The 19,220-nt window shown below is 37.0% G+C and overlaps 1 protein-coding gene across 5 annotated transcripts; it reads left to right on the forward strand.

Moving 5' to 3' along the window:
• The first annotated feature begins 654 nt into the window (after window positions 1–654).
• LOC114156950 (transforming growth factor beta-1-induced transcript 1 protein) lies at window positions 655–19,038 on the forward strand. 5 transcript variants are annotated; one of them, XM_028037622.1, is made up of 12 exons: window positions 655–670; window positions 8,607–8,657; window positions 9,291–9,439; window positions 9,518–9,573; window positions 9,845–9,978; window positions 10,792–10,870; window positions 12,484–12,568; window positions 13,409–13,612; window positions 14,374–14,547; window positions 14,637–14,718; window positions 16,065–16,213; window positions 17,737–19,038. In XM_028037622.1, the coding sequence occupies exons 4-12, from the start codon at window positions 9,533–9,535 to the stop codon at window positions 18,001–18,003; spliced, it is 1,215 nt and encodes a 404-aa protein (XP_027893423.1). In that variant the 5' UTR covers window positions 655–670; window positions 8,607–8,657; window positions 9,291–9,439; window positions 9,518–9,532; the 3' UTR covers window positions 18,004–19,038. The 5 variants fall into 5 exon arrangements, with proteins under 5 accessions (XP_027893423.1, XP_027893389.1, XP_027893399.1 ...); XM_028037588.1 differs by lacking the exon at window positions 655–670 and adding an exon at window positions 1,715–1,988; XM_028037606.1 differs by lacking the exons at window positions 655–670; window positions 8,607–8,657 and adding exons at window positions 1,736–1,988; window positions 5,580–5,723.
• The last annotated feature ends 182 nt before the right edge of the window (window positions 19,039–19,220 follow it).

The following is a 19,220-nucleotide window of genomic DNA, read 5'->3' on the forward strand; positions in this document are numbered from 1 at the left end:
AAGTTTGTGCTGCTCAATGTTTCTCTGAAGTCATCAACATATTTTAGACAAAAACGACAAATTGTGATGAAATTCATGAGATGCTCCTGTAAGCCATTAAAAATACGTAACGTATCCAAACCAAAGTGTAATGCAGCTGTGTTTAATACAGGTACGGCACAAACAGAAAGTATTCACAGCTCTTCACTGAATTTATGCTAAAGTCTCATAAATTCATACTCTTTCCTCATAGCAAATTATGACGATATGGAAAGAATAGAAAACCAAGAAATCACATTTCTGTAACTATTCACAGTTATGAAGCTCAAAATTGAGATGTTTCTCCAACATAAATGGAGTCCATCTGTTGTAAATTTATTTGATTTAGACTTAAATTAAAAGGTAGCTGATGCCTTGCAGCGAGAAGGCGTACAAAGGTAATACAAGACATGTTTATTACTTTCTCTGCACAAAATCATTTTATATAATGAGATTTCAGGCTGGTCAGTTCTGCCTATTTTGAGTTGTTTTAGGGCCTCTGTCACTTTAAATCCAAATAAGATGCTGACCACGCCCCCCTAATGTTTACACTCGCACGTGAAAAATGGCTTTAAAACAGATGCTCAAATTATACAACCGCTCATCTCTGGAAAGCAGAAGCAACACGAATGTAACAAGTGGCTTCTGGATGGTTAGTAAACAAAAACACTCGTGTTTTCCAGCAGCACGGAACACAGCAGTAAAACCAAACGTGGTGTTACTCAGCTTAGGTTGCTAGGTAACGGGCTGGGCTTCGCTGGGGTTGCTAAGCAACGACCCAGAACCTAAATTGTGACGTTACATTCCGAGGGTTTCTGAAATTGGTAATTTTCCAGGCACCAAAAAACATTAAGTTATTGAGAAATGTTTTTTTTTTTTTTGATGAAATAACACAACAGATCAAATTAAAAGTTCAAGTCTTGGTGTGCGACTGTTTCACAACACCTGTTGATGTGGATGTACATGGAAAATTCTTATTTTCTGCTTTCACATCTGCCTTAAAAACGTGGAGACGGGGCGTGCTGTGGTGGCGCAGGGGGTTAGCACGCCCCACGCTTGGAGGCCCTAGTCCTCGACGCGGACGTCGCGGGTTCGACTCCCGGTCCGGACGACCTTTACCGCATGTCTTCCTGTCTGCCTACTGTACAAAAAACATACGAGCCACTAGCGCCGCAAAAACTCTTCGGAGAAATGAAACTTTGAGATATTTATACTACTTTTCAAGCTTAGAAATTTTCACTTTTTTTCTAGAAAATTTCTGAGATTAATATCAAAACTTCTCAGTTGTTTTTTTTAAATTACCACCTCCTTTTATTTATTTATTTTTTATCTACAATGGCAGAACAATAGTTTTCAGCCGGTTGCCATGGAAACCACTCCCTGCGCTCCCACAGAAGGCAGTAAAACGTCACTAATTAAATTTTCAGAACCGTAAATAAATACAATTTGATATCATTTTGATATAATTTATTTATTTTCACAGAACAGAAGGTTTTTTTACTCTAACGTGGATTTTTATTTTTTTTAAAGGATGCTGCTTGTGAAGGACGCAGTAGCTTCAGTAATAACGCTTGGTCGCAGCAGTGGTCCATCCCGCCGCTGTCTAGCTCCCTCTCAATCCGTAGTTTTCTATCCCAAATATGGACCGGGAATGTCCAGGATTACGTCTTTCTTGCGTGCGCCGGAGGGGGAATGCGGGTTTGTAACCACATTTATTTAACTACGCCTCCTCCGGTCTGAAAGTCTGCTGGTAGGCATTGGACAGGAAGAGAGTTGGAAAAAGAAACGGGACGCCCTCCCTCTTCCTCCTCTTCCTCCTCCTCCTCCTCTTCTTGCTGCTTCTCTTAGCGGATAACGGTGTCCAAGAAGTTATTCAGGACCGAGGGAGACAAAAGCGCGACCATCAGCCATAAATGTTCTGGTTTTAGAGCGAAAAGCAGCTGGCTGTGATCAGATCATGGAGGATTTGGGTGAGTACTGTAGTAGCAGATCTTCGTTTGGTTGTAACTGGGATATCTTGAAGGGAATCTGTGGGAAGGGGCGGTCTGCCCAAACAGAGGAAATTTGGCCTCTGTTGATCCTGGCAGTCAGAGTGCAGACATGCAGCAGGCTTAAAAATAACCCATTTCAGTAGAAAGGCGTGCAAAATGTTCTCCATCAGAATTTATTCCCCTCCAACTTCTTCACTGTTTGTTTAACTGTGACACTGGAGGAAAATTGTGCGTTTAGCCCGATGAGTTAAACATCTGTAGACTGACTTTTTCATTAAGTCTCAAGTTTTCGTAGATGAGACTGAATGCAAATGCATGCCACACTTTTCAGACACCTTCCCGTTTATTTAAATTTTTATTTGGAAATTAAGCCGTTTTATTTTTTCAGTTATTACGCTGTAGTCACTTAGATCCATTTTACCCACCACATAACGAAGCCGCCACCACCATGTTTTATGGTTTGGGTGGATTTTAACTGTTTCCTCCACAAACAGCTTTTTGTTTGTAGGTCAAAACATTTTATTTTAGTGCATCTCACATTTTCACAGCAAATATGACTTGTTATGACTTTCCTCCTCCATAAAGTCAAGATTTATCATGTAGGACTGAAACGATTAATTGATTAATTGTGATTAATTATTGAAATAATCATCTACTAATTTAATAATCGATTAATCGTTAAAGTTGCTGGTGTTTTTTTTTTAGAACTTACACTTTTATTATATTTACAGAGCAATTATACAGCCATACATCAGTGGTACATCACACAAGTGTTGACGATATGAAGTTTTCCGTAAAATAAACATCTTAGCACGATATCTTACGACCTCATATTTGTAAACTCATTACCATACAACCCTAAAATAAGGATACACTTTTGGCAGGATCGCTAAACACCATAAGCCAAAAGACAAACTTGTTGTTTTAAGAGTAAAAATACAATAAAATAAACAAATTATGAACACTTCAGTTGCATTTTGCTCTTTAGAGTTGCCTTATGGTAATTTTAATAAACTAAAATAACTAAGGCTGAAGCCCCAGTGTGATTAATCACAATTAATTGTGAATATATTAGATTTAATTGGAGTATACAGTAAAAATGGCCTTTTTCGGAAAGAACAACGTATTCAGAGCAGTAATTGAGACAAACCTGTACAAAAAATTTATACATTTTACATTTAAGATTAAAATAAAACCTTATTTGTCAGTAAATATTTTCCTGAACTCCTCAAGTGGCAGGTTTAGCTTCATCTGGTTCAAATTCTGTATAAGTATGACAAAAAATGTCCTATTAAGCACTTTTTTCTATTTAATAATTTGTCAGTTAATCAAAAAATTAATCAACAGATTAGCCCTATATTGTATGGATGTCAAATCAAGCAGAAAGGGTTGAACGTGTCGTCCTTGATTAATCAAGCGGACACCAAAGAATGTTTTCATAATGTTTTAGGCAAGAAAATTTTTTTCTTACTTAAAAAAAATTAACTTAATTAATTGGTTTAATTTCTTATTTGATTGTATTCCTATTGCAAAAGAAATACAGCTAAGTGGTTAACTGAATTTTTAAAATCAGATTAATTGTCAGAATAATAGATTAATCATCAAAATATTTGATTAATCATCAGAATTAATTAGTTTTAATTAATTTCTATTGTATTAATGTGGTTAACTGAATTTTTCATCCAATCAATCAGCAGAATAATTGATTGATTGTCAAAAATATTTGATTAATCATCAGAATACTTGATTAATCGGTTACTAAAATTATCATTACATGCATCTGTGGAGTAGTGCACGATTAAAAGTTGATCTGTTGGCTTCCTGTACCCAAGCTGAGCATCTCTGCAGCTCCTCCAGAGTTACCACTGGTGGCTGCTTCTCTGATTAATCCTCTTTTCATGATCAGATAATGAAATCTTGTTTTTGGAACCGAAACCTGTTTTAAACTTCTGCACAACTTTCCCTCTGACCTGTCTGCTGTGTTCCGGTTTGTTATCTAACAAACATTTTTGCATTTTTACCTGTAAGATGCGAGAATCCTGCTGAAATACATCTCAGTTCATGGTTGCAACGTGACAACCTGTGGAAGAGTCAAAGCTCTGAAAGCCACACACAACGTGAGCCCAATAAATTACTCCACATCTGTCTGACCGCTACTGAGTTTTTCATGCACGGCCTGCTAATTCAATCAAGTCTTTGTAAATTAGATTTTAAATGATCCGCAACCGTCCTCTCCATGCATTACCCCTGATAAGCTGTGGATGGAGAGGAAAAACACAGAGTTGCTCTGTTTAAAATCATAAAGGGATCTTTTATTTCTAGTTATTGATGTTTTTTCTTGAAAACGTGTTTAGGGAGACATCTTTCTGTGTTAGAAATAGCCCAGAGCAACTCTTCCATTTCAACAAGCCACACAGTTCGAGGAAAAAGGAGAAGGTTTTTCTCTCTGCCGCCCATTCGCCATTTGCTTTTTGCTTTTTTTATGTGAAGTCATCGGGCACTTTTGCTTCGCAAGCAGCAGGAGGGGGTGAATGGCAAGATGTAGCACATCTGGGCACATCTGGATCGGATTGCACTCCCAGAGGCAGGATTACTCGGGCGACCGGGTTGGTGTTTGTCTCAGTTTACGCTGCTTTTGTAAAACTTTCAGGGAGTGAGACCACTTGTTAGAGGGTCTCTTTGGCCAAGACAAACAAGTCAGCAGGCAGAACTAAATATGGTCATAATTCCCATTAAGAGAAGCCCAACTCCTTATATGTGCAGTCCGTATACGCATGTGTGTGTGTGTGTGTGTGTGTGTTTGAGAAATGGCAAGGACCCAGCAGGCATGTAGACTGTGCACTAGCCTCCCAACACATGGCCATACCACAAGTGTGAATCATCCGGGTGAGAAGGTGACCGCAGGGCTGAACCGAGGCGGGATACGTTCACGTCATTCGTGTCTCATATCTGATTCACGCAGAAAATGTCACAAGAGGTCAAGCGTGGTTCAAAACCAGTGGCGCAAAAGGTTGGTAAGCAAGACGCAGCTGCGTTTCCATTACAAATGTGCGCAAAACTTCTTCTTCTTTTTATTTTTATGGCGGTTGGCAAACATCTTATAGGTGCATTACCGCCACCTTCCAGATTGGAGTATGCATCAGACGTTTACCTATTATAATCTCCCCATAATGCCCGTTCTTCTTAGAAAACAAAAAATACTGCTAAAACCAGATGATCTCTGAAACAATTCCCTAATATCTCATTTATTTTTATTCCTACTTAAATCTCCAAGTAACACTTCTCTTTCCTGAACATTTTTATTACATTCTAAAAAAATATGTGCGCAAAACTTTGAGACAAATGAAGCTCAAGTCGCGGTGGTGGCAGCGACTAGTGGCTTTTCCGATGTCCACCGGAAGTGCCACTGCTAGCTGAAAACTTTGTAAATATTTCGCAAATGTAAAAGAAAAAAGACATAATTCCGCAATTGCGGTGTTTCTATTAAATAAGAAACAAAATTAAAATCACACGTGAATAAGCTTGTTCGCTGGATAAGTAATTAAAAACATGCTGCCCCATCACCCGTAGACATAAGAAAAAGGAAGAGAAACACCGCCGCCATCTTGGAGCGGTCCAAAACAGCAGCGGTCCAAAACAGCAGCACTGCGGGGATATTTTTTGTTCAAATCGACGGACTATTGACTTGAGGGCTTGGGTGAAAACTTTTCACAAGTAAGTTCAACACATTATTATTTGTATGTTATGAATGGGATATTAGTGTATTTAAATTCGCCAGCGAAATGGCAGCTAACATGATTTATGGTGTAAAACTGGATTTCAGCTCTGGCTATGAAGGCTAACTGAGATTAAATCTTTAAAAAAAGTTTGTCATTTATTATTTACATCTAATTCTTTAAAAAAAGAAGGATACCGTTAATGTCTTATATCCACCACAAAATATAGATAACAACATTTCACTGGAATAATTTTCAAACAAGCTCGTAATTTCAGCTGCTTTGGTTCATTATGAATAAATATGCATTAAAATAGGAGTTTAGTTGAAGTAAAGTTCTAAGAAATTTGAAGACCTCTTTATTATTGCAATGTCATGATCTTCCAACTACTTCTTGTTGTTGTGTTTTTGTTGTTTTTGCCAGTAGTAATATCCGGCTGGTGATCACGTTACTTGTGTGATCCAAAAAAGTGTCTCCATTGCAGTTCTACAAAATACATCTATTTAGCACAGAAGCCTTGTATTGAAAGACTTATTTTAAAAAAAATTGTGTTTTTCCTTTTAGCAAATTTATTTCCGTAATATTAAGTTGCACAATTACATGGGAAATGGAAACGCAGATATTGTCAAGAGTTCATGCGAGGTTCAAAACCAGTAGCGCAAAAAGTGGGTAAGAAAAACTTCAAATATTCCGCTAATGTCAAAGTAAATACAATTTTACAGTGTGGCGTTGACTTTCTGATTTCCTGCATTTATATTATTCCCATTTAATTTTAGAAGTCTGGAAAAGTGAAGATGTACGGACTAAAGTGATGGTTATTATTTAATGTTTAAGTACGAGAGTTTCTGCCTCATAAAGAGGTGACATGATAGATATCTGATTCCATTTGCACTGTAACTCATTTTCAATTAACATAAAACATAAACTAAATCAAATTCATTGAAGCTTGTCATCTGTGCTTTTGGACGACGTTCCCTTGTTTTTGATCGATATGATCAGTGACAACTTGCTGACTTGAAATGAGGGCAGACATCTGTTTCCATGCTGCGATTCAGGCAGGGATTTATAATCCTTGGCACCTCACAGTGCAGTAATGCAGGAAAAATCACATCCGCCAAAACTGCTGTTTGGTGAAATTAAACCCAATTTTAATGGGTGCTTTGTTGTCTGTGCACAGATGTAAATACAGCTCAGAAGATTAGAATATTGAAAGTGAAAAGTTTAATCCTTTAACTAGTGGCAAAAAAGGCAGAGTATTCAAACAAACTAGATTTGTTCCAATGGGAAACCGCCAGTTAAGGGTTAACAGTATTTTGTCAAAACTAATAAACAGAGTTGAATTATTGATGCTCACAGACTATAGAGCCCCTTGTTTAAGCTCAGTTTTACAGCAGATGGTCTGCATTACTAATTAAAAACCTGAATTATGTATAAATTGTTTCTTGGAAACAGATATGTCTAGGTTTTAGGATTGCAAGTCTTATATTATAACCAAAATTTGATATTTCTTCTTTTATTTTTTAAGTTGTTTTAAATCCAGTAATCTAATTTCTTTCAATATTTGAGACCATATTTAGTGTGTGACCTAAATTATAGTCCAATTAATAAGCAAAGTAGAAATAAAATATTTAACATATTATATAAAATTTTATATAATATTGGCATTAGCGTCATAAATTACATTTTCAGGGTTTTGTAGCTTAAAGCCAAATCAAGTTAAGAGTGAAAATACAGTAAAATAAACAGAATATGAACACTTCTGTTGCATTTTGCTCTTTGTAGCTACTTCATTGTAATTTTAGTAGACTAAAATAACTCAAATCAAAGACTACTAAAGAATTGTGATAAAAGTCAGATCAAATCAGGTTAGACCTATTATGCTAAATTCACATTCTGCTTCTAAAAACAGAGCAAGCTCTATATATTTATTTATTTAATTTTGGCTGAAATGGCTCTCCATACAAGCGCTGAAAAAAAGATTTACTGAGTCGTTTTCCTGTCCATGTTTTCTGTGTCTGTTTCAAAAAGTAACATTCGACAGACACTGCTCCGTTACCTAGCAACCCCAGCGAAGCCCAGCTTGTTACCTAGCAGCCCAAGACGAGTTCCAGAAAATTTGTGCAGCTGGTTTTTACTGCTGTATGCGCTGTACAATGACTGCAATGACAAGTGTTTTGTTGTTGATCTAAAAATTTCAGATATTTTTTTAGCAATTTTTTAATTTTCAAACTCAGAAATTCCATTGTTGTTTTTTTTTTTATAGAAAATGTTTTCATTTTTTAGCATAAATTCAATCCGCCGTTTTTCTATCTACAGTTGCCTTCGTAGTTTGCAGCCATTTTCACGTCTAAGTGTAAACGTTGAGTTGGGGGGCATGGTCAGCAGCAGCTTATTTGGATTTAAAGTGACAGGACCCCCTAAAATAGCTCATCATGAACGTAGCTCAAACTAGACTGAGCTGAGCAGACTGAGATCTCATTACTGAAGGATGACTTTGTGAAAAAAAATGTAATGAACAAGTTTTGTTTTGTCTATCCCAATCTCTTGTAAGAAGCATATTAGGTCACCTTTAAGCTACAAAGGTGCTGTGCAGCTGCTAGCTAGCTAACTAGTTTTGTTTCTGGCAGTCAGCATGTGAGTGAGAGTGTGGGGGCGGCTGGCTGGTGTTTGGATATCAGCAGCCAGGCACTCTTCCTCCCCTGCTTCCTCTGCACCCTGGCATGCCTCAGATATGAATGTCTGTCCCAGTAATGTCAGCATGAAGACGGATTCCCGCCCTGAGCTACAGCAGATTATCCTGTCCTGCGGCTGAGCTGTGTGTTGTGTTTGCTCTGACTTTCTGCTGCTGTTTTGGTCACGCTGGCTGTCTGTCTCTCCTCAGGACTGTCTGAGCCGCCTTGCTACCCTCTCAGTCCTCGTATTGTTGTTTTTGGTACGTAGCTGTCTGTGCATGTTTGTGTTGCACCAGGCTTTTGCATATTTGTATTCACATTTATGTTGCATGTTTTTTCTTAACTTTTTTCCACTCTGAGCACCATAAAAAATTATCCAAAAGGTAGACTTATGATGTTAGACAGTAAGTAAGAGCAATAAATTATGATGGCGTATTAGGGACTTTGGAGATTGAAAAAAAGGAAATTTCTGCCAAAAGTTTTAGAATTAACTTCAGAACCTTTTGAGAAAAAAAACATAGAAATGTTAAAGTTTGGAAAGTCAAAAGTTTGCTAGAAACTTTTAGCATCTCAGAATTTATTTATTTTTTAGAAAAAATAAGATGTTTTATTTTATTTTCTAAAAACAAAAATATACTAGAAAAAAATCAGAAAATTTGAGATTAATTTCAGAATTTCTAGGGAAAACTGTAAATTTCTGAGTTTGAAAAGTTGAAAATTTCCTAGAAGAAAATGAGAAATTTTGAGATTAAACCAGAAATTTTTGTGAACAAATATTTTTGACTTTTTGAAACTCAGAAATTTCAAAATTTTGTCGGGGGGGGGGATTAATCTCAAAATTAGATTTCTTCTCCTAGAAGTTAACATTTGGATGCCCGCCTCCTTCCTTCCAGATGCCCTTCTTGCAGATTTGGAGAACACCAGCTCTCCTCTTCCTCGGTGTCCCGTCTTGCTGACCTCTGACCCTCCACAGAATTCCAATGCCAACTCCCACGACTCGGCGCAGGCTCGACCGCCGCCGCCCGCCTACACGCCGCAGCAGGTTGGCACTGAGAGATTTATTTTCATGTCATATTGTGTAATTTCCTTACCTTTGCTAATCATCTGTTTTGTCTCTCAGACTGTTTCTGCAGCAATGAAGTCTTCAACCAACTCCAACCCGGACAAATTATACAGGTCGGTCCGGTCTGCAGTGGAGAAGAATCTCACCTCTGATCATAATTCAACACAGCACACGGCAATAACACTGGGGATCCAGGACGGATGCATTTTGACCAAGAAAAAATTTGGGCTGAATCGCATTAATCGTGATTCAGTTATCGATTATTGAAATAATTAATTTAGTAATTGATTAACTGCTAACTGGAGCATACAGATAAAAAAAAGTCAATTTACTGAAAGAATAATTCACTGACAGCAGTAATGTCATACCTCCTCTGCCCTGCAGCACCGTGTGCAAACCGCGCTCTCCGCGCTCAGCAGACCCTGCGCCTGCCTTCTCCTCCTCGCTGCTGGGCGGCGGTCTGAATGAGCTGGATCATCTGCTGCAGGAGCTCAACGCCACCCAGTTTAACATCACAGGTCTGTGAGTGCATTTCCATGGGTTTACCTCAAGTTTCAGCTGTTCAGATATAGACCCCTTGCAAGTTATTGTTTAAGTCTGGAAATTTATGCATGCGCACAACGCCGGAGGGCAAAAAGGCGATTCTTTTACTTGCCATCCAACTCTACGCTGCTGCAGCAGAACAATCCCATTAACAAAATTAAACCTAGAGAATCATTCATTTAGTGCAGTGCGCTACAGCAAATACAAGAATAACGCAGAAAAACCATTAGAGAATAACTCAAAACCGCTTTTTTTCTCACTTTCTGTGTCGGCTTTGCTACACACAAACTTGTTGTCATAGCAACTGACAACAACGCCACTTTATGTTTCAGGATTCAACACCAAAAAACACTCAAACATTTTCCACACAAAGAACAGAACATTCAGTTTGCGATAGTTTTATATTTTTAGATGTTTAAGTCGCCTTTTTCTTTATTTTGTAACTGAACCAAAGCACATCGAATTCCACATCACATCTACATGTTAAGATTGTCATAGTCAAGCTAGCATAACTAAGCTATTTCCTTCTTTTTTCTTAATTAAACTTTTTCCTGACCGTGTTATCTAGTTGTAGTGTTGACAGTTAGTAACAAAGCACTGCATTCATTTTTCTTTTATATATCAGGCATACATTTAAGATTTAGCACCTTATACTGACAATTTAGCAGCTAAAACCAAAGGTAGTCATCGTCAGCCTGCAGCAGAGAGATGGCGGTGGGATCTAGAGCACGTGACATTACTGTGCAACGGGTCTATACTTTAACTTGAGGGTGTAATTTTGTGTGCAGATGAGATCTTGGCCCAGTTTCCTGCTTCTAAGAAAGATGAGAGGGACAAGATCAAGGATAAGACCTCAACCTCCTCCAGGTCTCATTTAATGAGTATATATTAATTGTTTTGAAATTTGTGCCATGAGCATCAAACCAGGGTACCTACAAGTTTCAGTAAGTCAGATTTACAACTTTTTAAAACCTTTTCAAATAGAAATGCATCTATCCACTTTTTTCCAGTATCAGTCTATTCGATCCAATATAGAAAGACAGTAACAAAATTACTTAGAAGGTTCCTTTTTTAAAACACACAAACAAAAATGTGCTGAATTACAAATTAATTTGATAAATCTGCATAAGCACAACACATTTAATACGCAAATAACTTCACAAACTTTAACTTTAGTGTCACATTAAAATGTTGTTTATATGTGATAAAATATATGCCTGCATAAACATTTTAGAAGCCTGTAGTATAAATGTGTCTTTATGAAACTAAAATTTGAAATACTAAATTTAACTCAAATTTAAACTTTTTATAATTTGAGATTTAAACTAAGTTTTGAGTCCATTATGATAGAAAAACATTTAAATTTGTTCCCAACCTGTATTTTTTTTCTCCAGCCAGATAAATTTCTGCTTCATAATTTGGAAGTTTTGATTTGGAGAAAAACATTCCAACAGTTTTGTTTACGTTGAGTTTTAACCAATCCGATTCATTAGCCACAGACTGTGTAAGCTCATTGGCTTGAATCATTTGTCTTAGGGTATAAATGACAGTATCATCTGCGTACATTTGAATAAATACATTAGGATGAACTGAATGGAGGCCATTTATGTATAGAGAAAATACCATCAGTCCCTGAATGGAGCCTGGGAGAACACCGGGTGATAATGGAAGAGAAGGTGAAAGGTAATCTGGTAATAATATGTATAATATTTAATGATTTAAAGTGTCAAAAGCTTTTTTCAAATCAAGAAACACAGACGCAACACCACCATCCTCATCCAATAAATCTTTTACGTTTTCTAAGCTCTATTTTCAAAATTGGAAAGATAAGAATACATGTAATCCATGTAAAACAAATGTAAATTTTTTTTTAAACGCACATAGACCCAGTCAGAACTTTAATAAGATGTTTTATATTCCTGTAAAAATAATGTAATGCAGGCAGTTTTTAATACTTATTTCCTTCTGAAGTACTATAATTTAAAAAAAATATTCAAGGTGCTACCAACTGGCCACCATGCGGCCCGGTGCTGGGGAACAAAAATGATTTTAGATCACAGTCCTTGTTACAAATCAGAAGCATCCAAACAGTTTCCATTAGGCCTGTTGCAGATTTTTTTAAGAGTAGGAATATGTTTCTGCCAAAAAAACTCAAATTTCAAGATTAATTTAAGCAATTTTCAAGTAAAAACAAGGAAATTTCTGAGCTACAAAAATCAAACATTTGCTAGAAAAAAAACACATTTTGAGATTAATCTATAAAATTTTCTAGAAAAACAAGAAAATTTGAGTCAAACCTTTTGTATTGTAAATATCTCGAGTTCCAAAAGTCAAAAATTTGCTAGACAAACATCCACTTCACTTCTAAATTCTGTTTGATGTTTGAATTTCACCTGCAGAAGCTGCATATAGAGAATCCGTAATCCTCAGGCTCTTCTTCTAGATCCGACCTAACTTGACGATTTGTCTTTTTGTTCCAGCTCTTCTAAGCCTTCAGCGACTTCAGCCACCATGGAGTTGGACAAACTGATGGCTTCACTGTCTGACTTCAGAGTCCAGACGACGGTAAGTTACAGACTTCAGGGAACATAAAGGAAATTAGAAAACTAAAACAGTTTTTAGCTGAAACAGTCGATCGATAGCTGGTAGATATTCCTTTTTAGATGAGGTAGGAACTTATTTGCATCATTTTAAAACTGTTTTGGATCCAGCTGTGGGATATAAACAAAGCCCAGATGTTTACAGGAAGATTCCTGCACTTTTCCAAACATCCGTGGTTTTCAGAGGATGAAGGTTAAGGATCTGTTTTAGAGTGTCTCCTTCAATCTGAGGTCAGAGTTCAGCTTCACAGACCAGACTTAAGGGTGAATTCACACCAGCTTTATTTCATTTGCTTTAATCAAACTGTAGTTTGTTTGTCTAGAAGTCTGGTTTGTTTGGGGATATCTGAATGCATAATCAAAGAAAAAATTAACTCTAGTGCGGTTTGAATACGCATGTGAACGCCATGCGGACCGGAGACCGCTCCAAAAGCAGGAAATGGACTACAGCGCAGGGCATTCTTGGTAAATATAACTAAAACAAACGTGTGAGTCTAGCGCTAGCAAAAAAAAAGACTCGTTATCTTTAGCCAAAGAGAAGAAGGAAATCCTACAATCGCTAAAATCTGACGCTACTCCATTTTTGTTTACATTTTGGGAAGAAGGAAGTTACGTTCAGTGTCTTGTACTGAGGTTTTTGTGTCATTCCCTTCAGTCTTTTTTGGCACAGTGCCACCACAGGTGAGGAGGGGAATAGGTTTTTTCAAAGAGTTTGGATTGTTAGACACAGCGTGAAAGCGAACCGCAGCAGCTGAAAATGTAAGACTGTCACCCTTAAAGACGACTGTTCTTTGCCTTCTACCAGCCAACTCCGCCTGTCAGCCAAGTGGTCACCGCACCGCAGCGGCCCGCCACCCCGCCGCAGCAGTCCGCCGCTCCAGCCCAGCCCACACCTGGAGGCTCACTGGACAGCATGCTGGGACTCCTCCAATCAGACCTGAGCCGACAAGGAGTTCAGACGTCCTCCAAGGGAAACTGCTCAGCCTGCCAAAAACCAGTCGTAGGACAGGTGAGCGACTTTACTGACCTTTCACGTTGCCATGTGAACCACCAGTAGGGATGCAAACAATTAATCAGCTTATGATTAAATGTCAATAAATGGTTTATTAGATTAAAATGAGTTCCAATCAATAAATGACATCTGTTAAAGTTTCTGTTAGTGTTGTAGCTTGGCTGCCATCCAGCAGAGGGCACCGCTGGTCGTGTTTAATCGCAGCCAGTTGATACAAGATGGCGGCTAAACCAGAACAGGAAAGAGAAACGGTCCAAACAGTGTCTAGTGTAGGGTGAAAAATTCACTCTGTGGTTCTGCTTTCAAATAAAAACTCAACAAGGCCCTTAAGTTTCTCCTTAATAGTGATTTTTTTTCAGCCGCACTGCATGACGGAGCAACAACTTCAAAAATTACTGACATGCTTTGAAGCGAGGATGGGATGACAGATGATCAGGGCCATTTTAGATATAAAAAAAGGGGTAATTTTTCACAAAAAAAATCAGAAATTTCCTAGATTTTTTTATTTATTTCTGTGTTTCAAAAGGGTTTTTGTAGAAAATTTCTGAGATTAATCTCTATATTTCTGAGGGGTTTTTTGGCAAAAAATTACTATTCCTTTACATCTACAATGGCTCACAAAACTCCGGTTTTTAAGAAAATGTTAATCAGCTAATCAATTAATCAGTTAATCAATTAATCAGCTTTACTTTAAACTCGTTAATAGATGACCTTCACTCTTACCAGCAGCAGTAAAGCCGACTGTCCGTGTGCAACAGGTGGTGACGGCGCTCGGGAAGGTGTGGCACCCGGAGCACTTCGTGTGCACACAGTGCGAGATGGAGCTGGGCAGTCGCAACTTCTTCGAGAAGGACGGGCGGCCATATTGCGAGTCGGACTACTTCACGCTCTTCTCCCCGCACTGCGCTAACTGCAGCAAACCCATACTGAACGTGAGACATAGAACCACATTTTTTAAAATACAGATCTATAACGGTTAGCTACAGCTGTTTCCCTCACCTTTGTTTCTCTGTGTGTTTAGAAAATGGTCACTGCTCTGGACAAGAACTGGCATCCAGAGTGTTTCTGCTGCGTCAAGTGCAGCCGCACGTTTGGAGATGAAGGTAATCGGAGAATGAAGCGACATGAAGCAAGAAAAAAACTTATTAGAAAGAGTTTAAAAGAAAATCTAAAACATTTCTGAGGTTTTTTAGCTAAATTTCAGACTCTGTGGACTAAAAGAATCAAAAATAGACCGCCTGTTAATGTGGATTTTGCATTACACACCAGACTCTGTCTGGACCGTTTGTCTTTCCTATTTTGGAATGGCCGCCATCTTTAATTCTGAAACGACTTTCGTTAAGGAAGACCGGTGGCGCCTTCTGCTGGATGGCGGCCAAAGTGCAACACTGAAAGAAGGTGTAAGCGGATATTATTAATCTATTTGAATCAGTATTACTATAGTCAAGGTTTCCCCCAGAAAGCTAGCTAAACCCGGTGGTTGGGCACTAGGGCAGTCATTCATCCAGCAGCCCGTCATGTTTTTGAGTTACAAAATGGTTAAATTGACAGGAAATTTGAAAATATCACCTGACAATTATGTGTTATTGAAATATCGGAAGATTAATGCCTGAACACCAACTATAAAGTCTTTAAAAATGCAAATATTTTAAAAAGTCTTAAATAAATAAGCAATGCTTAGCCTGGTGGGAGCACAAGTAAAGCCTGGTGGCCCGCCAGGCTTATAATACACAGGAGGAAACCTTTGATAGTTAATTAAGACTAACCATGCAGCAAAATCTGAAAGTTAGAAAACAGTTTTAACTGAAATAAATAAAAATTGTAATTTATGGGGAAAAACTGTAACCAACTGGAACTTTATAAAACTAACTAAAATATACTGAAATTATAACATAACATCCTTTGTTTTTGTGTTTATGAAGCTATTTGTTAAATAAAACCTGGACTGGTTTTAAATCCATGTAGGGGTTATAATATTTCTGAAGACTACAGGAGGTTACTTTTGCAAACAGGCAAACACAAAACATGTAAATAAACATTTAGAATGATTATCTCACTTTTATTCCCCATTCTTTTAGCATAAATGCTACCTCATACCTTCTGATTTTGTTAGCTGCGCTATGCTAGCTTGAGGAGCAAAGTAGCTTGATCAATTTGACTGACATCCAAATATTTCAGTAAATTTTAAACTTATATATTATTATTATTATTGAAATATAGTTTAGATTTTCTGATAAAAATAATCATGCGCCCCCTGATGGCCTTCTTTTGAAAACAGTGGACTACAGCATACTTTTAGCTTTAATAAGAAATAAATAAGTAAATTGTGTTAACATTTTTGTTACAATGCAAGGTGATTTAAAAAGGGTGCACTGTTTTTCTCAGGTGTACTTAACCTTTTTTTCTTTTTCGGGTGGCGTTGTTGTAATTCTGTGGTTTCCTCCTGCAGGTTTCCATGACCGTGACGGCCAGCAGTACTGTCAGCAGTGCTTCCTGACTCTGTTTGCCTCCCGCTGTCAGGGCTGCAGCGAGCCGATTCTGGAAAACTACATCTCAGCTCTGAACTCTCTGTGGCATCCGCAGTGCTTCGTGTGTCGGGTGAGTTTTTGTCATTTAATCAGCAGTGGACCACCAATAAAAACCCTAAATATGACCTGAAATAATGAATGAAACAATCTAAAACAACAACAAGCTTTTAGTTTGGACCAATCCAATTTATTTTCTTATTTAAACTCTTTTAATTGTCAATAACAATTAAGTTATTGATTTGTCTTTTTGTGTTTTTTTGCTCTTTTCACCAAATCAGTTGATTGATTTTCAAAGAATGTATTTAAAATTTGCACTAAAAATCTGCAAAATGTCCTGAAAATTGTTCAATAATTCCCTTCAAGCCAGTGTGTTATCTTTAAACTGCATAACTTTATTAACACTTCAACCAGTTAAAGTTAAGATGCACTAATTTTATTTTTTGGAGATTATTATGATTTTAATTAGTTATTGAGTTGTGAGGTGATTTTTGTAGAATTATTCATAAACAGACCGATAAACACGGAGCAGCCATGAATACACATGAAAAATCAGAAATATTTGTGTTTAAATCTAATCCAAAATACTAAAATTCTAACTCTAAGAAATATTTTTTTATTTCACTTATAACATAGTAATAATATCTTGCTATGCGTAAAATAATGCTAGTAGAACATTTTCATCAATATTAAGGAATTTTTATTTTTAAACCCTCCTGATTACTAAGTTACATTCCGTGTTAACTTTGCCGTTACCTAGCAACCCCAGTGAGGCCCAGCGGGTTACCTAGCAACCAAACCAACTGTAATCTATTTATATATTGTTTGTACAGCTTTTGCTTGAATGCTACTCTTTTTTTGAGTGTGTATACATGGGGTTTTCATTATAAGTTAGTTTTATTTTTTTGTGACTTTTTATTTGTCTAATTCAGTTAGTTTTAATTAGTTTTTAAGAGTGTGTTTTTATTTGTTTAAAATTTAGTTTTTATTAGTTGTAGTAGTACTTTTAGTTCTTTCAGACTTTGGTTAATTTTTAGGCGCAGAATTCAAAAACATGGAAAGTATTGTGATTATGTTTACATCGATTGGTTAATCAATACTCAACAGAAGATTACATTTTCAAAACATTTTTTCAATTGTTGTTGAACCCTGATGTTCCCAATTTTTGCCGTCGCCATTTTGCGCACGAGCAAAAGGAGGAAGATAGAGTGCTGTAATTTCCCGACATCTGACGTAAACTGCTTGTTTGGGGAAAAACAATCAACTTCACATCAGTTCGAAAGGCTGATAAATACATTCATAACACAAAAACAAAGGATATTGCATCTGTAATTTTAGTATGTTTTAGTTAATTTTATAAATAGACAATATACTGTAGCTACAGTTAGTTACTGTATATGTTTCAGTTCCAGTTAGTTAGAGTTTTCCCCCATAATAATTATTTCAGTTAACGAAAATGTTTTCTCAATTTCAGTTTTTGTTATTTCTGTAGTTTTAGTTATTTATAATAACTTTGCTGTATTTTCCGGTTATCGATTATTTGATTGCTAAATTAGATTAATCACGATTAATCGTCTCCGCTCTGCCTGCCTCCAGGAGTGCTACAGCCCCTTCGTCAATGGCAGCTTCTTCGAGCACGAGGGCAAGCCGCTGTGCGAGGCCCACTACCACCAGTCCCGCGGCAGCATGTGCCAGGCCTGCCAGCAGCCCATCCTGGGCCGCTGCGTCACTGCCATGGGCGCCAAGTTCCACCCGCACCACCTGGTGTGCCAGTTCTGCATGAAGCCGCTGAGCAAGGGCTGCTTCAAGGAGCAGGAAAACAAGCCCTACTGCCACCCCTGCTTCATCAAGCTCTTCGGTTAGACGCCCACCGCTCCACGGACCGACTCTACGGGAGACAGTTAGGGCCACCAATTAAAAAAAAGTACAAAATTATGACTTAAAACTGACTTTTTTTCTTCTCGGAATTCTGACTTAAATCTCAGAATTCTCCCTTTAATAGAATTTTGACTTTGAAATAAGAATTCTGATGTTAATTTAAGAATTCTGACTAATTTCAGAATTTAGATATTAATTTCAAAATTCTGACTTTATTTTCAGAATTCTGATGTCAATTTCAGACTTTTGATATTAATTTCAGAATTTTGACATTAATTTCAGAATTTTGATATTGATAGAATTTTGTTGTTAGTTTCAGAATTTTGACTAATTTCAGAATTTTGATATTAATCCAATTTTAATGTTAATTTCAGGATTCTGACTTTGATTTCAAAATTCTGATGTCTTCTCAGAATTCTGACTTTAATCTCAGTTTCCTATCTTTTTCTCTCAAAATTCTTATTTTGTCAACCTGTGTATGGAAAAAAGAGAAAAAAACAACTGAATAAAAAGTCAGAGTTAAATTTTTTTTTCTGGTGGCCCTAATCCTCTTCCGAGCTTCGCTCATCCTCTGAATCCCTGAATAAAAGCAGATGCTTTTTCTACATCATGTCTCGGTTATTTAGTGCAGCAGTGAGGATGGAGTAGAATCAAACAACACAGCACATAATTAGTTTTTTAGAAAATGAGATTGAGACGAAGCATGTAGTAAATCGACGCTAAAAGTTTCTCTCAGCCATAAAATTTTATCTTTTTTTTTGCCAAAGGAAGGAAAGAAGCAGATTAAATGTATTGCTTCAGTTCACGAGGTTAAATGTTATGAAAGAAAATTCCTTATAATATATTTGCTTTTGTATTGCCTCAAGTACACACTTCACTGCATTTGCATTTATGTATTGTTTGTTGATTGCTAAATATGTTTACGTAAACTACCTTATTTTTAAAGTCAGGTATCTTTCACTTATTGCTCTATGCAAAATGTCAGACGCGTTTCTAGAAATAAAAGAAGTTTTTATGATGTTTTGTGTTTCTACTTTATTATTGTTTTATATTGACTGAATTGTCAATTCACTCCATGTGTGTCCATTTATAAATAAAAATAAGTCTCATTATGGTTCTCCGCAGTCGCTAGAGTCAACAAATAAATTCATATTTTGTTTATTTTGAATATAAAACCAGAATGAAAGTAATTTCTTTGCATT

Source organism: Xiphophorus couchianus, chromosome 2 (genome assembly GCF_001444195.1).
Source record: "Xiphophorus couchianus chromosome 2, X_couchianus-1.0, whole genome shotgun sequence".
Classification (NCBI taxonomy): Eukaryota; Metazoa; Chordata; class Actinopteri; order Cyprinodontiformes; family Poeciliidae; genus Xiphophorus; species Xiphophorus couchianus.

Bases quoted from the DNA above. Each gene is read 5' to 3' on its own strand.
- LOC114156950 (XM_028037588.1), top strand. The intron at 8,658-9,290 runs GTACGTAGCTGT...CCTTCCTTCCAG, and splicing joins TCCTCGTATTGTTGTTTTTG to ATGCCCTTCTTGCAGATTTG. The intron at 9,440-9,517 runs GTTGGCACTGAG...TTTGTCTCTCAG, and splicing joins CCGCCTACACGCCGCAGCAG to ACTGTTTCTGCAGCAATGAA.